Source organism: Neopelma chrysocephalum, unplaced genomic scaffold (genome assembly GCF_003984885.1).
Source record: "Neopelma chrysocephalum unplaced genomic scaffold, ASM398488v2 Primary Assembly neopelma1_89, whole genome shotgun sequence".
Taxonomy (NCBI): domain Eukaryota; kingdom Metazoa; phylum Chordata; class Aves; order Passeriformes; family Pipridae; genus Neopelma; species Neopelma chrysocephalum.
In genome coordinates, this window is record NW_020897751.1 from 3,811,616 (window position 1) to 3,829,005 (window position 17,390).

Sequence of the window (17,390 nt, forward strand, 5' to 3'; positions counted from 1 at the left end):
GATTTTAAGGCAGTTTTCTAATGCAGAGCTTTTCAGACCAAACAGGCCTATCTTGAGCATCCCCCCCTTCCCCTCCACCTTCCATCACACCTGAACAGCCAGCCAGAGCCTATTTCAGATGTCACACGTGTGCTGCCAGTGCAGCCCCTGTGCAGCCCCTGACAGGCACCAATGTCTGCTGACAGCTCAAGGCACCTTTCTCTTGTTTGGTGCAGAAAGCAGGGGGTGATTTCTTCAGGTCGCAAAAGGAATTCCCCATGGTCCGGCAGACTCCCATGGCAGCTCCTGAGGTTTCATCCCATAAAAACAGCAACAGTTAAGGGAGCAGAGACGCTCTGAGCCTCTGTTACACTGGAAGAAAAGGCATGCCAAGGCAGGCTACATTATTCCTGTGATACATGAGGTAACAGGAACACCATGCTCCACAGTAAATACATGCAATTCTTCATATAAATATAGACAGGATTAAATACCACGCAGCAGTAAAGACCTCCAGGGCAGCACTAAATCCCTCCTCTGCGTGGTTTCTTGTGCTCTAAGCAGCAAAGCAGTCCCTGCAGTCAGTAAAGAAAATATTTGAAGACTCTCATTTTTAAGGCAAAGGAATGAACAAAAAGCACAGAACGGGGTTCAGAAGTTCAGAAACACTTTATTTTGCCTTCTGCTATTTTCTTAAGAAAACAAAACAAAACAAGGTCTGCTTGTTTTAAAACTCATTCAAAAGGCTTCTGAGAGAACCCCCAGAGGAGGAAGGAGCAGATGACATTACAACAGTGGTATGCAAATGGTCTTTTCCCCAGGAAATATAAGATTTTTGTGTTCATATTGCAGTAACTACAGCTTAACAATTAGGAGGACTGTGATTTTATTCACCAAGCCTAAAAGCTTTAAGAAAGACATCTCAGTCATTGCTTGGATAACATTGGAGACATTTCTTCAGACAGTTATAGCGTGTGATTCACTTGGAACAGTTTCCTAGGGGTAAGAAGTAGTCTGGAAATGAAAATCCCACCAGGTCTCCCTTTGGAAAAGAACTGCTGTGTCTTATCAAGCACATCAACTATGGTCCACAGTAGGAAAAGTTGCGCTGTTAGAAACACAAACTCACTCCCTATTTGTTATGAGCTGGATCCAATAAACAAAATGACCTATGCCAGCATCTCCAAAATTCACAGTCACCCTGAGACCAAGTTTAACTTCCACTTCTCATTCCCCTCTACCCTGCACTGAGCCTAGCTCTCAGATGCCAAAGAGCTCCAAACCCAGGTCCCCAGGCTCGGCTCACACCACCCCTACAGCACTGCCAGCAACGGGCAGGCACGAGATTCGCAAACCTTCAAGCAACTCAAATGCAACGTGTCCCCTGTGCCCAAAAAGTTTCTCACCTTCTTCTGTCTCCTGTTTGGGGTCATAGCTGCACATCAAGGGTGTCAGAGACTATTCAAGCTGTAACGTAAAATGGGTTATTGGAGAAGCACAGCTCTAGTATATGCAAAAGGGGCTTTCACCTACAACAACTCCAACACAGGCTGTGCCAACCAGTGGTGTACGAGCACCTGACACCAGGATTCTGCAAACGTTAACCCTTTGCACACAGGGAGCTCACCGACTGTGACATGATGTATCCATCACCGTGTATCTGGCAAAGCCTAATATAATCACACTGCCCTCGGTGCAGTGGGCTGAGGTTTTCCTGCACTGCAGATCCCCCTGCACAAGACAGGGCACGAGGTGCCCCCAGACAAGCTACGTGCCCCCTAAGATTTGGGCGTTGTCAGCGCTGTGCCTCTGCTGAACTACATTAGGAAACACGAGGCATGGGGACCTGGGTGAAATCCACCCTGTTTGAATCTGACCCCGAATGCCCGGGAATAAAAACACACACACAAAACACAGGCACCACTGGGATTAGGTTGCAGCTCTCCCTACACAATAGCTCTTCCCAAAGCACTAAGCCACCAGCCAACAGCACCTCTTCCAGAAAGAACCACTAAACACCAGTTAACGCACATCAAAAAAGTTTAATATTTTCACAAGTATCACGTAACACTAGTACCAGAGCTACTAGTGTGCAAAGTAAAAAGACTCTCTACCTTTGCAAAACCAGTTAGGCATGCAATTTTTCAGGTAGACACACACTTAAAGCTGCAATGACTGTTTGTGACTCACATGTTACTTTACAACATTCACTCACAGTGCACCATAATGCATATTGAAATGTTATCAATAGGTAGGGCAATCCAAATCTTAGGGGAGTGGAATGAGGACAAAGAGGAGTAGCCTGCAAATTTCCATCTACTTTCTGCAGGAAAAGGCAGCAGGGAAAACCATGCAGATATCTCAAATTCATTTTTGGTAGAAGAGTGGGAATTAAGGACTACTGTGTGGTCTCCCTCTTTGCAGAAAGTGGTGTGACTTGCAAATGTTACTCGACGTTTACCTTCCTAACTGCTTTTCAATTTCAGTAATGCAACTGATGCAAGTATAATAATGGCATCGACTCGACAGAGGACAGGGGACACCAAGTGTGTATTATCTTTGCTGTTGCTTTCATCCTTGGAATAAGCTGTGTCCAATTTTGGCTTGGTGGGTTGTCTACACACCCAGGTCCTCAAAGGCAAGATCAAAATCAAACCCTCCTATTCCTTTCTGAGCACTAACTCTAGCTGAGTGTTTGTGTTCTGAGTGATTGCTGAACAGTATTAAAGATTAAAGCTCTGTGTGGAAGCAAATACCCATTTAAGGCGAGAGACGGAAGCGCCGCATCCGAGGGACACAGGCGAGCTGCAGGTTCCGTGGAAGGGCAGCAGCAGTGCCCTGATCCAGACTAACGAGAAGAGATAGGAAATACTTTTTATAAGAACTTTTAAACAGAAGAGCACAGCACAGCCGTGTAGGGACCACGAATCTGCCGATGTCGCAGGTCTGGAGGTTTGGATTACCCCAATCACCAACCACTTCATTTTACTCTTTGGGGATTTCTTGCCGAAACGTGGCGGATTTCGCCCAGTAACACAACACTGCTCACAGAAGCAATGGGAAATACCAGTGGAACCAGATCTGTGGGACAAGGGCGTTTACTTTTACCATGACAGAACAGGCATCAAGGAAGCGAGTAAGTCGCGGTGTCAAGTCCCACTATAGAGTTGCGTGCACAGTGCTGACACACCATAATGTTTTCACAATCGCTTTAGACGGAACAACAGCAGGTAGATATGCAGGAGGGAACTGTTGCTTCCCCTTCACTAAAAGCATCAACACCCAGGTCTGGTGGTCAGCGTGCTGGCAGTGCGCTCACAGGGATGCTGCAAAGGACACACTCGGTACGATGCAACGGTAGCTCTCAATGCACATCACTTGGGGGCAATTTCATCTCAGACAACAACCGAGTTTTGACAACTGCAGAAATTATAGACTGATTTTTTCCATGACCTACAGATGGGGAAGGTACCAACAAGGTGAGTAAGAAACATGCAGATTGGGGTCCAGAAACAGGAGATATTATTAACAGCACACATTCTATCTTGTATCCTATTTTTTTTCTTTTATGTCATTAGTTGTAATTTTTTTTTTTCCCCCGATAAAGCAGTGAGTTCTGGGTTTTTACCAGTTCTGACTATGCAGTCGCTGCTTTATGAGAAAGTGCTCACAAGACAGAATCGGGGCCAGGGCTGTGGAGTTCAGTTCTGCTCGGCCTCGCGCAGCCGGCATCCCACCGCTGTGATGAGCGCGGCCCCCTTCCCGCTGCCGTCCTCCGACAGCAGGAAGGTCACGTCGCAGTTGGGTGCCAGGTCTTTGACTGTTTGGTGCATGATCCTCGAAAAGCTGTGAAAGGAAACACGGGCAGTGGGTGAGGGAGGCCCCGCAGCACACACAGAGCAGAGCGCTGCCATGGGCCTCTGCGCTGCATCCCCTTTCACCAGGGAGAGAACTGAAATGTTGGAAACTAGGGTGGATTTGAAGACTGGACGCAGTAGGAGTTAAAGGAAAGAAGCACTGGCATCCCAGCCCTGCCTCTCTGTCTGTGTGGGTTTAACTCAGATCACTACTACCACAGCAAAGGGAAGAGAACAGACCACATAAGTCATCTCCTTCCCACCCATCTCCCTCCATGCACACTGGAGGTGGGCACTAGTCCTCTCCTCCTGCCCCTGCTCTTTTAGATTCCTGCCCTCACCTGCGTTGCTCCTCAGTACCCCATCTCCGCTGTGCCCTGAACAGAAACATCCTCCACAGAGGCACCAGGCATTTCAGCACTGCTCTGTCATTCCCTGTGCACATCCAAGAGACCCTTCCCTCGCTGTACGGCTTCCAACTCATCCAGCAAAGGCTGTGTCCCCTTCAGTTTGTCACCACCCCAAGAACCTTTCACAAGTCCTTCTTGACCCTCTTGTTGCCCTTCAGAAAGCCCTGAACCCCCTGATTAAGACTTTTTCTTCCCTGGCTCTTATCCTAGCAAGTAGCAGAGCCCAGTTTGGCGTGTCAAGAGAAGGGATGTACACGCAACGCGCTACAGGCAAACAACCGCTGAGAAGGCAGATACTCACTGAGGATGTAGTTTGTACAGAGTGCCATCCACACCGACCGTTATCTCCAGGCGCTCCAACCCTCTGTTCTCCCTAATTTTATCTACAACAGCAGCCATTCCAGCACCACACAGCTGAGCTGCTCGCCTTGACACCGCCCCGCAGACCGTCTTGACAATGATACTGTCGTCGCAGGTGCTGTTGAGCCCCAGCTGCTGCAGGATGGTTCGCACCTGCAGCAAGGCCAACCTGTCACTGCAGAAGGAGAGCACAGTGGTAAAACTGAAGGTTCTCCTCACACAAGCCAGTGCCACAAACCCCACTGCACCCATGGCTGCATCCACGCACCCCCACCAGGCAGCAGCCTTTCCTGGCAGCACTACAGACCTCAGGGAATGCAAATTCATTTGCCCCAGCACCATGGCTGCAGTGTAGGAGAGGGGTGCAAGCAGCCACAGAGGCTCCAAGTCCAGCTCTGCATTGCCTCCCCTTCTCTTTTCTTACCATGGGGCGTTTCAGGAAAATATTTTTCATTATGAACTTGGGGTTTTTTTCCCCCATAAAGACTCAGAGATTGCTTTAAAATACAGAGCCCAAGCAATAAAAACACAAAAACACCCAGTAAAAAGTGCCCACTCAGCTAGTGTTCATTCCATCCCACAACTATACCCACACACACACAAGGGGCCCAGGAAAATGGCTTGATTTCCAAACAAGCAAATAAAACAATACAGTGAGGGAATCCTTAATGGCCCTTTCCAGGATTTAGCAGTGAGCATTGATAGAAATTCAGATGATGCTGTAAAGAGTCCTTCTGCACACACACAGAGGCTCTTACTGAAACCAAAATAACCTCTGTAGGAGCAAGCAATGCTCTCCGGCTGTCCCTCCCCTTCAGGAGTGTCACCAGCCGAGCACCACCACAGTATTTCACACTGAGCAGCCTCCCATGCTCTTACCTCTCAATCTGAGAAAGGAACTTGGTTTCAAAGATATGCCTGGTCTTCAGCGTCTCCGAAATCTGGCCTCGGAACAGGAACCCCCGTTTGGTGAAGTCGATCAAAATATTGCGGACTATTTCCCCCAGGTACATCCCACTGATCATTTTCTCATACCTGCAAGGAAAGGCAGCGGTGCAGCTCAGAGGGAACCTGCTCACGTTTGCAAAGGCAGCATCACAGGTCTGTCACCAGCCAGGTGTCCTGCCCACACACTTTGGGGACATAAGATACGCAACCCCATTCACACAGAGAGGCCATTTACTAGAAAAAGTAGGCAAGAAAAAGCATGAAGACTTGGTGGGAAGCCTCATGAGCCCATCTACAGACACTTCCTTTAATTTCGCAGTGCCATGTTCCCCTGGCCAGGCATGTTAACGATGGCTGGTATTTCTCCAGAGAGCAGAACGGTGCCCAGTCAAAAGGCACATTAGCCACGCATCCCCCAGGGACAGCCCCGAGTGGACCCCAGGAAAACTTGTCTCCACATTTGGGAGCCCTCTTGAAGCAAGGCTGAGACCTTCAAATAGAAAAAGTTCAGTGGTTCCATGCAGCAAAATTACAGGGAAACCACAAGGTATAGTCACTGCAAGTGCAGTGTTTTTAAGGGAGTCCTGTGCTGCAAAACCAACCCTGTGGAAGATAAAGGATGTGAAAAGGTACGTCTGGCATGTTCACAGGACCACTGACCCATAAACCAGCAAGCTGGAGGTCCAGGGTTGGCTTATGCTCTTCCACTTAAATCCAGCACCTGGTTTCCAGTAGGAAACCAGTAGTCCCAAAACCACAGGGAGGAACCAAGCTGTCTTGAACCCCTCTCACACCCCACTCTGCACACAGGACCCAAGTTTGCCCCCAGGCTAGAGAGAGGGAACATCTTCCACCTGCAGACCTCCTCCCAGCACATGACAAGGAGTGGTCCTGGAGTGATGCTCAGCACTGGTACAGGGCAGCCCTGCTTTGCATTCCTGCCCCTCCAGCACCATCCTGGTTTGAATGGAGCTTTCTGAGGTCCGTGAGTTGTGTCCTTACCAACAAACTGAACGCTCTTCCATTTCCTGAGCAGGGCCATTCAGTGATGCCTCCTTTATTTCATCTCCTGAAGCTCTACAGCAGTGTCAGTGCCCTGGATTGAGCAGAGCCCAGCACACCACTCTGCTGGAAGTGGGCCACACAGTCCATTTAATACTGTGAACTCTCTCAGACTTGTACCCAGCGAGAGTCCTCCCTCTTGAGTGCCTAACTATCTCAGGAATAAATTATTCCCCCTGGCAGTCTCCATGACTGCCTTTGGCTGCTTACTCCATGCCAACTCTGCTGCTGCATCAGGCTCGCCCAGCATCTGCCTCTCTGGGTCTGTTTGAGCCTCAGCTTCTAAAGAGCTTCCCATGGGACCTGCCAACTTGTCTGTACTCCCCAGGTTTTTGGGCAGATTTACTCTAATCACAAAATCTTTTCAAAAGCTCCTGGCATCAAAGCATTGCTGCAGAGAAATGATGAAAAAGTGTAGTCCCAGCACGCAGCAGTTTCAGCCCAGTTCTATCAGTGCTGGGTACACCTCCCACTAGCCCTTTCTTGAAGGGGACAGGGAAGCACTTGCCCAAACAGGAGTTGAACCCCGAGAAGGGGACCAAACTCCAGGACCAAGAAAGGCAGGTCCTCTAACATGACACATTTCATCCAGAAAATGGCCTGAAATAAGAGCCTGCAACTGGCTGCAACTGCTAGAAAGCTCCTGACTGCTTTACAGCAAGCAGCTCCAAGCTCCAACCACACCAGCTGGTACAGGCTCAGGATTTCTACAGGCACAAAAAGAGAGTTCAGCTAAAAGAGATTAACCTGAGACTAAGAGCAAAAGAATGACAAGACATCTTAACCCCCTCAGTACAGCACAGGATGAGAAAAAGGGTTTCTTTGTAATTTCGAGACTTTTGAAGCAGGGACCAGGAAAAGCACAGGAAGGGAAGATCCCACAGGACAGCAAGGCTGCAGTCATTTTCCACCTCTCCCTTCTCCGACCACGAGAAATCCAATTCTCTCTTAAAAGCATTTAAGGCAGCCTGGCTTACATCCACAGCACACAATTTACAGCATTTATAGCAAAGTACCTTTGCTTTCCAGCATTCAGTGAATAGTCATCAACTGCTTTGTCATATATTGTCCTGATGTCGTCCAGGCATCCGTTATCCCCGAACGCTCCCCACTCCGTGTTCACGCACATCCGCCCTTGCTCACCATCCACCATCTCTATGTTCCTCATCTCTTCCATGTAACAGGCATTGCTGCCCGTTCCTGGAGGAAGAAAACACTGACATTGCTCTTTGTTTGGAACAAAGCAACACCAGGACCAGCACCACAGCCCTGAAAAGTCTTCTGGGGGATCCCGATCGTGCTTCTTTCTGAATGACCAAGTCAAATCATCATTTGAAAATATCAGGGAAAAACCCAAACCCCACACTTTAGTAATCCTAAACTGAAGGAGAACATTTCTGCTGTGCTGCACAGCTCAGGGTGGCTCAGAGAAGAGTCTCACCCTGGCCACCCATGAGGGTTCCATGCTGCAGGGAGGGGCAGCAGGGCAGCACTTTTGGTCCACCAACCCTCATGGTGTTTCTGAACCCAAAATCACAGCAAGCAACCAACTGGATTTTGCAGTTAGGAACCACCCTTCCACAAAGCCCACAAACCCAGAGAATCCGGGGAAAATGTGCTGAACTGAAAACCTCAGCAAGATCTGAGGCATCAGGGCTTTTACCAGCTGACTGCTTGGGTTTTTTTCTGATTTAAATTGCTTATTTTCTCTGGCAGGAAGGTTACTTCCATGTTGAAATGATGCAATACCTGATTTTGCTTAAAGGAGACCCTAAGGAGTGTGGCAAGTGCTCCCTGTACACAGAGGTCTTGGGGAGCAAAGCTTTATTAGCAATGAGAGGCAGCTTTGGCTGCTACTCAGGGCAAAGGTTTTCTTGAAGTTACCTAAGAAACTCCATTTAACCCTGCACCACAGATTCTGCATCAGTTATATCAGCAAGTCTGTTTTCCTTTGCCGTTTTTGTAGGGAAATATATCAATACAGTCTGAGCTAAAATAGATCCTCCCACAGTACTCCCTGCTGCAGGAGAGATGAGCCACAGCACAGGGTGTGGGGGGGATGTCTGGGCTTGCAGACTGAGACTCAGGATTGCAGGACCAAAGCAGACCAAACCCAGCTGTGGGTCACCACCAGTGTCCAACCTCCCCCAGCAGGTGCCACCAGCCTGGCCCAGGCAATCCAGGCAGGGCAGAGGGAGCCTGTCAGAGCCCAGGGCTCTCACTCCCATCATCCCAGAAGTACCCAGACCACCTCTGACCCCCTGCTCTGCACACAGACACGCTGCTGCAGAGCATGCCTGGCAGGGCTGCAGCAGGCAGTCCTCAGAGGATGCTCCCAGTGCCCCAAGGACACGCTGTCCTTCCCGTAGGGAACTCTGGTTCCTGAAAACACGCCACCGATGGAGCTGCGCAGACACGACTTCCTACCCACACTGCACTGTGCTGACTCATCCTGGACACCTTCCAACTGTCTGGAGGAGAAATTGGTGGCGTTTTATTCTCCTACAAGCCACCTCACAACTTAAAGCTTGCAGGTGCTTCGGCCCCTTCTCTCCCACAGAACACTCATTTCTCTGGATAGCTTTGGGAATTCACACCGCCCCGTGTCTCAGGCTCCCCGGGTGTGTGGCATTTGCATGTCACCCATGGAATTACTTCAGCTGTCTCGCTGCTGGGAAGGCAGCTCTCAGTCACTGCACTCTGCCTATCAGAGCTCTCCATCACATGCCATTTGGGAACTGTGGCTGTGCTTTGCAAGTTTATTCTGAGAGACCACATGCTTGAGGGAAGCTGTGGGCTATCGGAACACCCCGGCAGGGAAACTCTGACAGGCTGAACTAACAGAAACTCCAGGAGCTGGTGAGGCTGCCCGAGCCCACCTCTGCTCTCTTCTCAAGCAGCACAGAGCCTTTACTAGATAAAACAGGCAGGATTTGTTTGGCACCACAGCCTCTGCTTATCTCAACTGACTGCGGGCAGAACTAAGCTGGCTGTTGAATTTTGCTCTTTCACTCCTGAACACCCTGGCTTTATTTTCAGTTAACCACAGGGATGCCTCCATGAGAATACACACAGATGTGTTGACGTGCTGTTCAAAATAAAAAGCAGCTCTAACACATACCCACAATGAGCCCGATTTCACAGTTTGGGTCTTCGTAAGCACAGGTCATCATTGTGCCCACTGTATCATTCACCACAGCCACCACATCCAAGTCAAATTCCTTTGGGAGAGAGAAATACAACAGTGAGAACTCTGGGCTTGGGACAACCATCACACCAAGGGGGACATGAAAGGAGCATACCAAAGGGGATGCTGTCAAAGCACCCTGGAAACAAACAACTAAAATTACCATCCTGATTTCACACACACAGAAATAGGAACTTAATCTACCAGCAGGCAGCTAAGGCTCCTCACATGTTGTACCTATGACAAACTGTCTCCAGAAGAAAGAATATTCCTGGCTGTTCTCTTTGGCTTAGGTATGTTATGTATAGATCTTGTTCAGAGGCACATGGTAGAGGACTATCAACATTCTCTATTACAGCAAGGAGGTAGCAAATCCAGTAACAAAGGTTTTAAGACCTCCTTTTCACTGGCTGACAAAACCTCTGCAAAATTAATGTCCTCCTCAGAATATTTTTCTTCCATTCCAAGAAAGTTTTGGCTAAGCTGGTTAAACATTTTAAAGATCAAGGAAGGGAGGGGGGAAAACTGTCCTTTAGGGTGCACTGGGGTGCATTCCTACAATCACCATTTTGAAAACTCCTGCTTTCTCCATGCTCTGATGCATGTGAAACTGCCACAGGTTTTGAAAGAAGTCTTGAAAGTTTGGGCAAATTTGGAAAGTTAGAAGCCTTTGGAGAAAAAAAAAAACAAACAACCTTCTGTGCAGGACAGGAGATACAGCTCATGTCCACAAGGCACACAAGCCCTGTGAGAGGGAGCCAGCCTGACCCACAAGGTCTGTCAAGTCTGGAGGGGAGGGAGGAGTAGGAGGAGAAAAAAGAAAACAAAACCAAAAGAAAAATCACCTCTCTTCTTTTAATTCCTTCTCTAAGCAAATATACCACATCTTCTCCCTCGCAGTCTGTAGCTTTGAAGCCTTTTGTCCAATTGAGAAGGATACCCTAAAAAGCAAGAAAATAGGTTACCAAGTTGCTAAGACTCAGAAGTTGCACTTCATATTTCAAATGATTTAGTTTGAGGTTTTACAGAAGAGCCTCTGTGAAAAAGATACGTGGAATTTGCATCTAAAACTACTAATTGTGCTTGGTCTCCGAATTTCCAGAGCAATGCATGAAACTCAAAAAAAAAAAAAAAAGTGTGACAGGAACAACAAACTCCAAAAAACCAAAAGAGTGTGACAGAAAAAATGTCTTTCTTCAAAACAAACAGCTAAGTAGACAGGAAAGTATTAAGAGCTGCACAGGTGGGGTTGGTGTAAATCCGTGGCAGTGAAGAAGTTAAACACTAAGAGAAAAGAACAAGGGCACACTTGTCAGGGACATGCTGCAGGCCACACTGTCACCTTAGGGTGACACAGCCCACAGGCCCTGGTCCATCTGCTCCATCCCATGAGACAAGATGAACTAGGAATAGGTGAGGGATGGACTTTTGCTTACTGCTTGCAAAACTAGGGAAGTATCACAGAGCAGCAGGTTTATATGCTGGGAAAAAGCACAATGCCTTAAAAAAGGGGTATCAGCACCACGGAAAATTTAAATGCTCTTATCTTCACAGCCATGGGCTGAGCAGCATTTGCACTACTACCCTTAAAGGAACTATTTATAGGAGCAGCTGTACTGATGAGGGTCAGAGCATAAACCTTCCCCTTGTACAACCTTCCTGTAAGTGTCACGTGGATGATATGAAGACAGAGAAACCAGGCCTGGCACAGGCACAAAAGCAGATTCAAAAGACACTAAGGAACTTACAGCATCCAGACTGGTCTGCTTGCAAGGGAAGGAAAAGGTGAAGCCAAGAGGAAGACGTGCACCTTTTATCCCCATATAATCCAGGAAGTCAGAAATGCAGGTAACGATGTGATCAAACAGCTTTAAAGAGAAAAGTCATATTATTTGAAGGTGTACATGTTACTTGCTCTTAAGAAGTTATTTAAAAAGCAGCACTGCAGCCGGAGAGAAACACAAATACCTCTTCTCCTGTTCCCTGCATCACCTCTATAGGAATGGCATAGATCTTGTTGTGCATCTCAACTGTTCTCCTTTTACCACTGCGGATTTTCACCAGCAAAACTCTAAAGTTTGTCCCTCCAAGGTCAAGTGCCAGAAAGTCTCCGTTTTCTGTAAAAGAACATGTGTGTATATTCAAAGAACCATAAGCAAAATCTAAAAAAGTGCTTTCTCCAGAAAGTACTTTGATAGAAAATCTCCAAGAAACTCAGTTGGGACGATCTTCATCAAAGGAGGATTTTAGATGCTGTTCTGATTATTCCACCTCCCTTTTTTGTGTTTGTTTTTGTTTTATTTTTGGTTTTGTTTTGCTTTAAACTGACAAGGAAAAAAGGACCCACACAACTGTTCCCTGAGAGAAAGAAGAAATTTGGCCGCGCTGACGGGCAAAGAACTGCCCAGTTAGTGCAAACAGGGTTCGTGTGGGTTTGGGTTTATGAGCCCGACTGTGGTTTTATCCCCTCAAGTTTGGCTTTGCTTGCACCCTGGGGTAAGGACATGGGGCCAGCAACCAGCCCAGGGCAGTGCAGGCTGAGATCTTCTCCTCTGCACAGCCCAGGTTCCTCTTTGATTGCACCAGATCTGCTCCCCCTCCATCAAACTCAAACGCAAACCCCACCGCCGGGAGCCGGTTTTGGGCACCCCACATCCGAGCCAGTGTCCTCCCTCCAGCGAGGCCATGCCTCTACCTGTCCCATCCGGCGTGCTGCGGACGAAGGTGGGCAACATTTTCACTTTGGCCGTCTCATGAGTCTTCTTCTTCAGCCCCGCTTCCATCTCCGCCCTCATCCTCTTCTTGACCTGCAGCAGCTGCTCGTGGGTGAGCTTGAACTCGGCCAGGGTCTCGTCGATGAGCCGGTGCTGCTCCGACAGCCGGTAGGCCACGGCCGTCACCATGGCCGCCCCCTTCCCGCTGCCGCTCTCCGACAGCAGGAACCGCACCTCCGAGTCGGGCACCAGGCGCCGCGTGGTTTTGTGCAGGCGCCGGGCGTACCTGGGGGAGAGGAGGCTGCGAGCCCCACGTCTGCACGGGCTCCCCCCGAAACCCGCGCTGCCAGCACGGACTGACTGCAGGCAGGGAGGACACTCGTCGTGCCCAAACTACCTACAGCCTCCCGAGCAGGAAAACTGCCAGGGAAGAGCAGTTCTTCCCCATGGCCTCTTTGCTCCGGAATTTCTAAGCAAAGCCAGCAAAAAGCAGGGAAGAGCATCAGAGTCCCATCCCCTGACCACGACCCCAGATGGGAGAAATCCCCTGTCTCCCCTGCTGCTCTGATCCCCCTCCTGAGGTCATCTCCTGAACTCACTGGTTTAGATGGTGTGGGGAAATAGTTCAGAAACCAAAATTGCCCGTGTATGTTATCTTCACAGAATCACAGAATATGCTGAGTTGGAAGGGACCCACAAGGATCATTGAGTCCAACCCTCAGCCCTGCACAGGCCCATCCCCAAGAGTCACACCCTGTGCCTGAGAGCATCATCCAAACACCCCTTGAGCTCTGTCAGCCTTGGTGCTGTGACCACTGCCCTGGGGAGCCTGTTCAGTGCCCAGCCACCCTCTGGGGGAAGAACCTTTCTCTAATATCCAACCTAAAACTCCCCTGACACAACTTCAGGCCATTCCCTCAGGTCCTGTCACTCCCTAGACCTGCCCATCTGGAAAAACTAGTCAAAACAGGATTCCTGGAAATCCTTTTGTTTGCCAAAATTTTATGGTTTTCTTTAACTGAGGAAAAAACTGTTTTCAATAAAATAATGAGAAACTGAAAATGAAACACTAACCATATTTCTCCTTTCAGAAGTTTCCTCATAAATGACACTTTCTGATGTCTACATAACTCTAAGCAGCTTAAAAATTAAAAATATTATTTGATTAAAATATTATTTGATTAAAAATATTGTTTGATTAAAAATATTCACTTTCAAGATGCAGAAAAAAAAGACAAAGCCAGTTTTTTAAAGGCCACGGAAATGTAAGCACAATTTTTTTCCCCTGGTTTCCAAGTATATCTTCAGAAAAGACCAGAAAAAATAGGGTTCAGCATGGCCATTTTAAAACCAGTTGAGTTTAAACTGGAAAAGGTTATGAAGGTGAATTTATGTGGGTCTCTTCATAGCCCAAACTAAGGGCATGAAGTAAGATTTCATACAAAGAAACTCTCCTTCTGAGAGGTCTACTGAGATCCCTTAAGGTATCTTCTCAGACCACTGTAGCTTTCCGTGATGCTGCAGTACCCAATTACTCAGGGATCTAGTTCTTTTCTGTGTGGTTTTTAAAATCTCACACTGCTCCTTCACTTAAAGACATCTCTGCTTTCCCCTGAGCTCCCCAGCTCAGCCCAGACACCTACATTTTGAGTTCCTCTTCTCCCACCCAAACCGGGGACTCACTGTGGGTGCATCTTGTAGAGGGAGCCATCCACGCCCACGGTGGTGCGGAGGCGGCCGACCCCCTTGTTGTCCCGCAGCTGGTTGAGGATGGCACCCAGGGTGGAGGCCACCAGGTTGGCGGAGCGGAAGGACACGATGGTGCAGACGTGCTGGACGGCGATGCAGTCCTCGTGGGACGGCTCCACCCCCAGCCGCGTCAGGATCTCTTTGGCTTTGTTCAAACCTTCTTTGCTCCTACAAAGAGACAGCAGCAGAGGGGACTCCTCAGCGGGGATGTACCGAGGACTGAGGTGCATCCAACCACGGGTGTCCCTGCCTGGGGCTTGACAAGGTTAGGAAGAGAATTTCTTAGAGATCTGGACTGGGAAGCTCTGTGAGGCTTGAAACAAAATGCTCTAAACATGCATTCATTCACAGATGGAAACAGCCTTCCATTAAAGCCTGGTGCAAATATGCCACCTACAAACGGACCTGGAGGAATTAAATATTTTTCATCATGCTGATGCTTTAAACTTCAAACAGCTTCTCTCAAGCACGAAGCACCAGCCCCACATTTCAGCACAGGCCTGAGCACACACCTAATCCCACGCACGCTCGCTCTTATGTCTCAGTAAATTAAGCCCAGTGTGAAAAACAAAACCCTGAGCGAAGGTTGCCTAAGCAATTTCATGCTAACGGGTCTCTTTTCAGGCTTTTACAACCTCACTGAATCTCTGCCTCTTCCACTGCTTTTTCCCTCATTAGCATCCAGCCTGAGAGGAAAGCTTCTGGCAAAACTTCTCCACGTCCAGCTCGGTCATTTCCCAGACAAAAACACAAGGAGTACATCTTGTCGTCACTAACTGCACTCCATACATCTTTTTAAGGACTCTTGCACTTTCCTAGCACCAGCTAGAAATTTGAAGCTGCACAGGGATGTGCTTTCTACTTATAACCAAAGTGCTCTTCAGGAAGTGAGGTAGGATTTCAGGGCAAATTTTACTCTTAATAACTGAATTTCTCAATAACTGGTTTTCTCGCTGCTGTTCAAAGTTACCTTGGTCCATGACACAGACCTCTGTGGTTAAGACAAATGAACAGACACATTTAATGGAAAGCTATTTGGAAAAGACGGTCTGCAGGGACAGGAGTAAAACGTGGCAGGAGGAACAGGCACTGTAAAAGTTACTGGCTGTTTTCAAAAACAAAAGCCAGACCAGTGACTACAGCACAAACTATCCCAGTGATGTGAATTTTAAAAACACCAGGGAAAGAGCCTGTAAGTAATGACCAAAGGGGTGATGACACCCTAAGAAAACCAACTGGCACATAGCCCAGAGGTCACCGTGCAGCACCCGGCACTGCCTACGAGACTGAATGCTCTGCCTTGTCACGCTTGTTTTCCTTCTGCCCAGCAATCCCAGGGATACAGCAAGGAGCAACACAAGTATTTGCTAGGAGGCACTAAGCCAATTCACTCCTATGTTTAGCTGTGGGGTAGCAACTTTGGAGATTCTGTGAGCAGGGTGAGAGGTAGTACAGCTCATACCCCGAAGCTGTGCAGACTGGCAGTTCCTCCCAACACCGAAAAAGGGAGAAATCTTGGGGAGGAGGACACAGTCTGCTGGGGGTCCCCACATGCCAGCTCTGCACCTGCACTGGAGGATGGCAGCCACCCCCAATGCAGCACATCTCCCCACAAAGCAAAAAGAGATGCTGGAAAATTAACATTCAGTGTCATTGTGAAGCCCAGGGGAAAACGGATAGATTACTCACTTTTCTATGGCAGAAACATGCTTTGTCTCAAACTTCCCTTTTGTGAGAAGCTCAGGGGTGATCCTCCCCTCAAAGAGCAGCCCCTCCTTGGCCATCTTCACCAGGATGAGCCTTACCAGCTCCCCCATGTACAGCCCGCTGACCATCTTCTCAAACCTGCAGGAGAGGACAGCAGTCACTCACGAATCCATGGGCAACACCAGGAGGTGGAGCCTAGCTGTGCCACTGCAACACCTGGCCCAGCCAGAGGTTTGCCTCACCACAGGCAAGGTCAAGCTTTCTTGAACTGTAGAATTCATAACACAGGTGGAAAAGGGAGCACAGAGCAGAAAAGAACAGAAGCAAAGTTCCCAAATAACTGCCTCACTCACAGCTGCTTCCCTGGGTTAAGAGATCCACGGTCGATCTCCCGATCAAACTCAGTCCTGATGTCTTCTAGTGAGCCGTCATCTCCAAAGGCCCCCCACTCCGTGTTAATGCACATCCTGCCCTCATCCCCTTCCACCAGGTCGATGTGCCGCATCTCCTCCATGTAACAGGCGTTGGTGCCGGTGCCTTTGGGGAAAGCACATCAGAAGGTGCTGACTGAGCCGGCCAGGCAAAGGGAGAAAAGCCACGTGCAGCAGCAGCAGCAGCAATGTGTGTTACCAATGATCAGGCCAACTTCGCAGCGCTGGTCGTCGAAGCCACAGGTCATCATCGTCCCGACGGTGTCGTTCACAACAGCCATGATATCCGCATCGTAGTCCTGAGGGAGCAACAGACATCACTGGGGCCCTGTGGGAAACACTGCTCCTGTTCATCACTGGTTTGCTTTCACAAGGAACAGGAGACAAATACCACTCACTGCTCAACTTCCTAAACATCCCCTGCTCCATCTGCCAGTTCCCTATCCCACGTACCCAAGAAGGCAACAAGAGCAGACTGATGCACCAGGCAAACAGTAAAACGGCACTAGCATCATTCTAGACAGCAGAGACCTGCTCTCACATCAGCACCCTTAGGCAGGAAAGAAAAGGGCTATACATGAAGGAGGAGGAACTCTGCATGGAGTGATTTGAAGCAGTTGCTTGAGGAGCCAATCTGGAAAATATTTCTCCTAGGATTCACTTAAACCAGGAGTTTTATTTCCAGTGAAGATTTTAATACAGAAATAATGCAATTAAATAAGTTAACCACACGACATGCACCCATTGCTTTCCAGATTCCTCAGTGTGTGATTCCACCAACTCTAATGATAGTAACTGACTATAGTAAAGTTGTTTGGTGACAGCAAAACTCAGGTGTGCTTAAGAGTCCACAGCTGCCCAAAGAGAGAAAATACTCTCAGCTCCTGATGAATATAGATGCTGAGTAATGAACATATCACCTGGCTGCAAGCATTATGCAAACCCAAATTCATGCTATCTCACGCTCAGTGCCTTCTTATTTGTTT

The 17,390-nt window shown here is 48.5% G+C and overlaps 1 protein-coding gene across 1 annotated transcript in view; it reads right to left on the reverse strand.

Moving 5' to 3' along the window:
* Positions 1-2,004: 2,004 nt before the first annotated feature.
* The window catches only part of HK1 (hexokinase 1), a 34,612-nt gene continuing 19,226 nt past the window's right edge, over positions 2,005-17,390 (reverse strand). The window contains exons 6-18 of the mRNA XM_027693082.1: positions 16,604-16,703; positions 16,327-16,510; positions 15,956-16,111; positions 14,201-14,434; positions 12,499-12,803; positions 11,772-11,920; positions 11,552-11,671; positions 10,649-10,744; positions 9,738-9,837; positions 7,633-7,816; positions 5,486-5,641; positions 4,548-4,781; positions 2,005-3,825 (exon numbers count right to left, since the gene is read on the reverse strand). Of these exons, the coding sequence (XP_027548883.1) occupies positions 3,681-3,825; positions 4,548-4,781; positions 5,486-5,641; positions 7,633-7,816; positions 9,738-9,837; positions 10,649-10,744; positions 11,552-11,671; positions 11,772-11,920; positions 12,499-12,803; positions 14,201-14,434; positions 15,956-16,111; positions 16,327-16,510; positions 16,604-16,703 (2,163 nt within the window). The 3' untranslated portion in view covers positions 2,005-3,680. The remainder of the gene's footprint in view (positions 3,826-4,547; positions 4,782-5,485; positions 5,642-7,632; positions 7,817-9,737; positions 9,838-10,648; positions 10,745-11,551; positions 11,672-11,771; positions 11,921-12,498; positions 12,804-14,200; positions 14,435-15,955; positions 16,112-16,326; positions 16,511-16,603; positions 16,704-17,390) is intronic.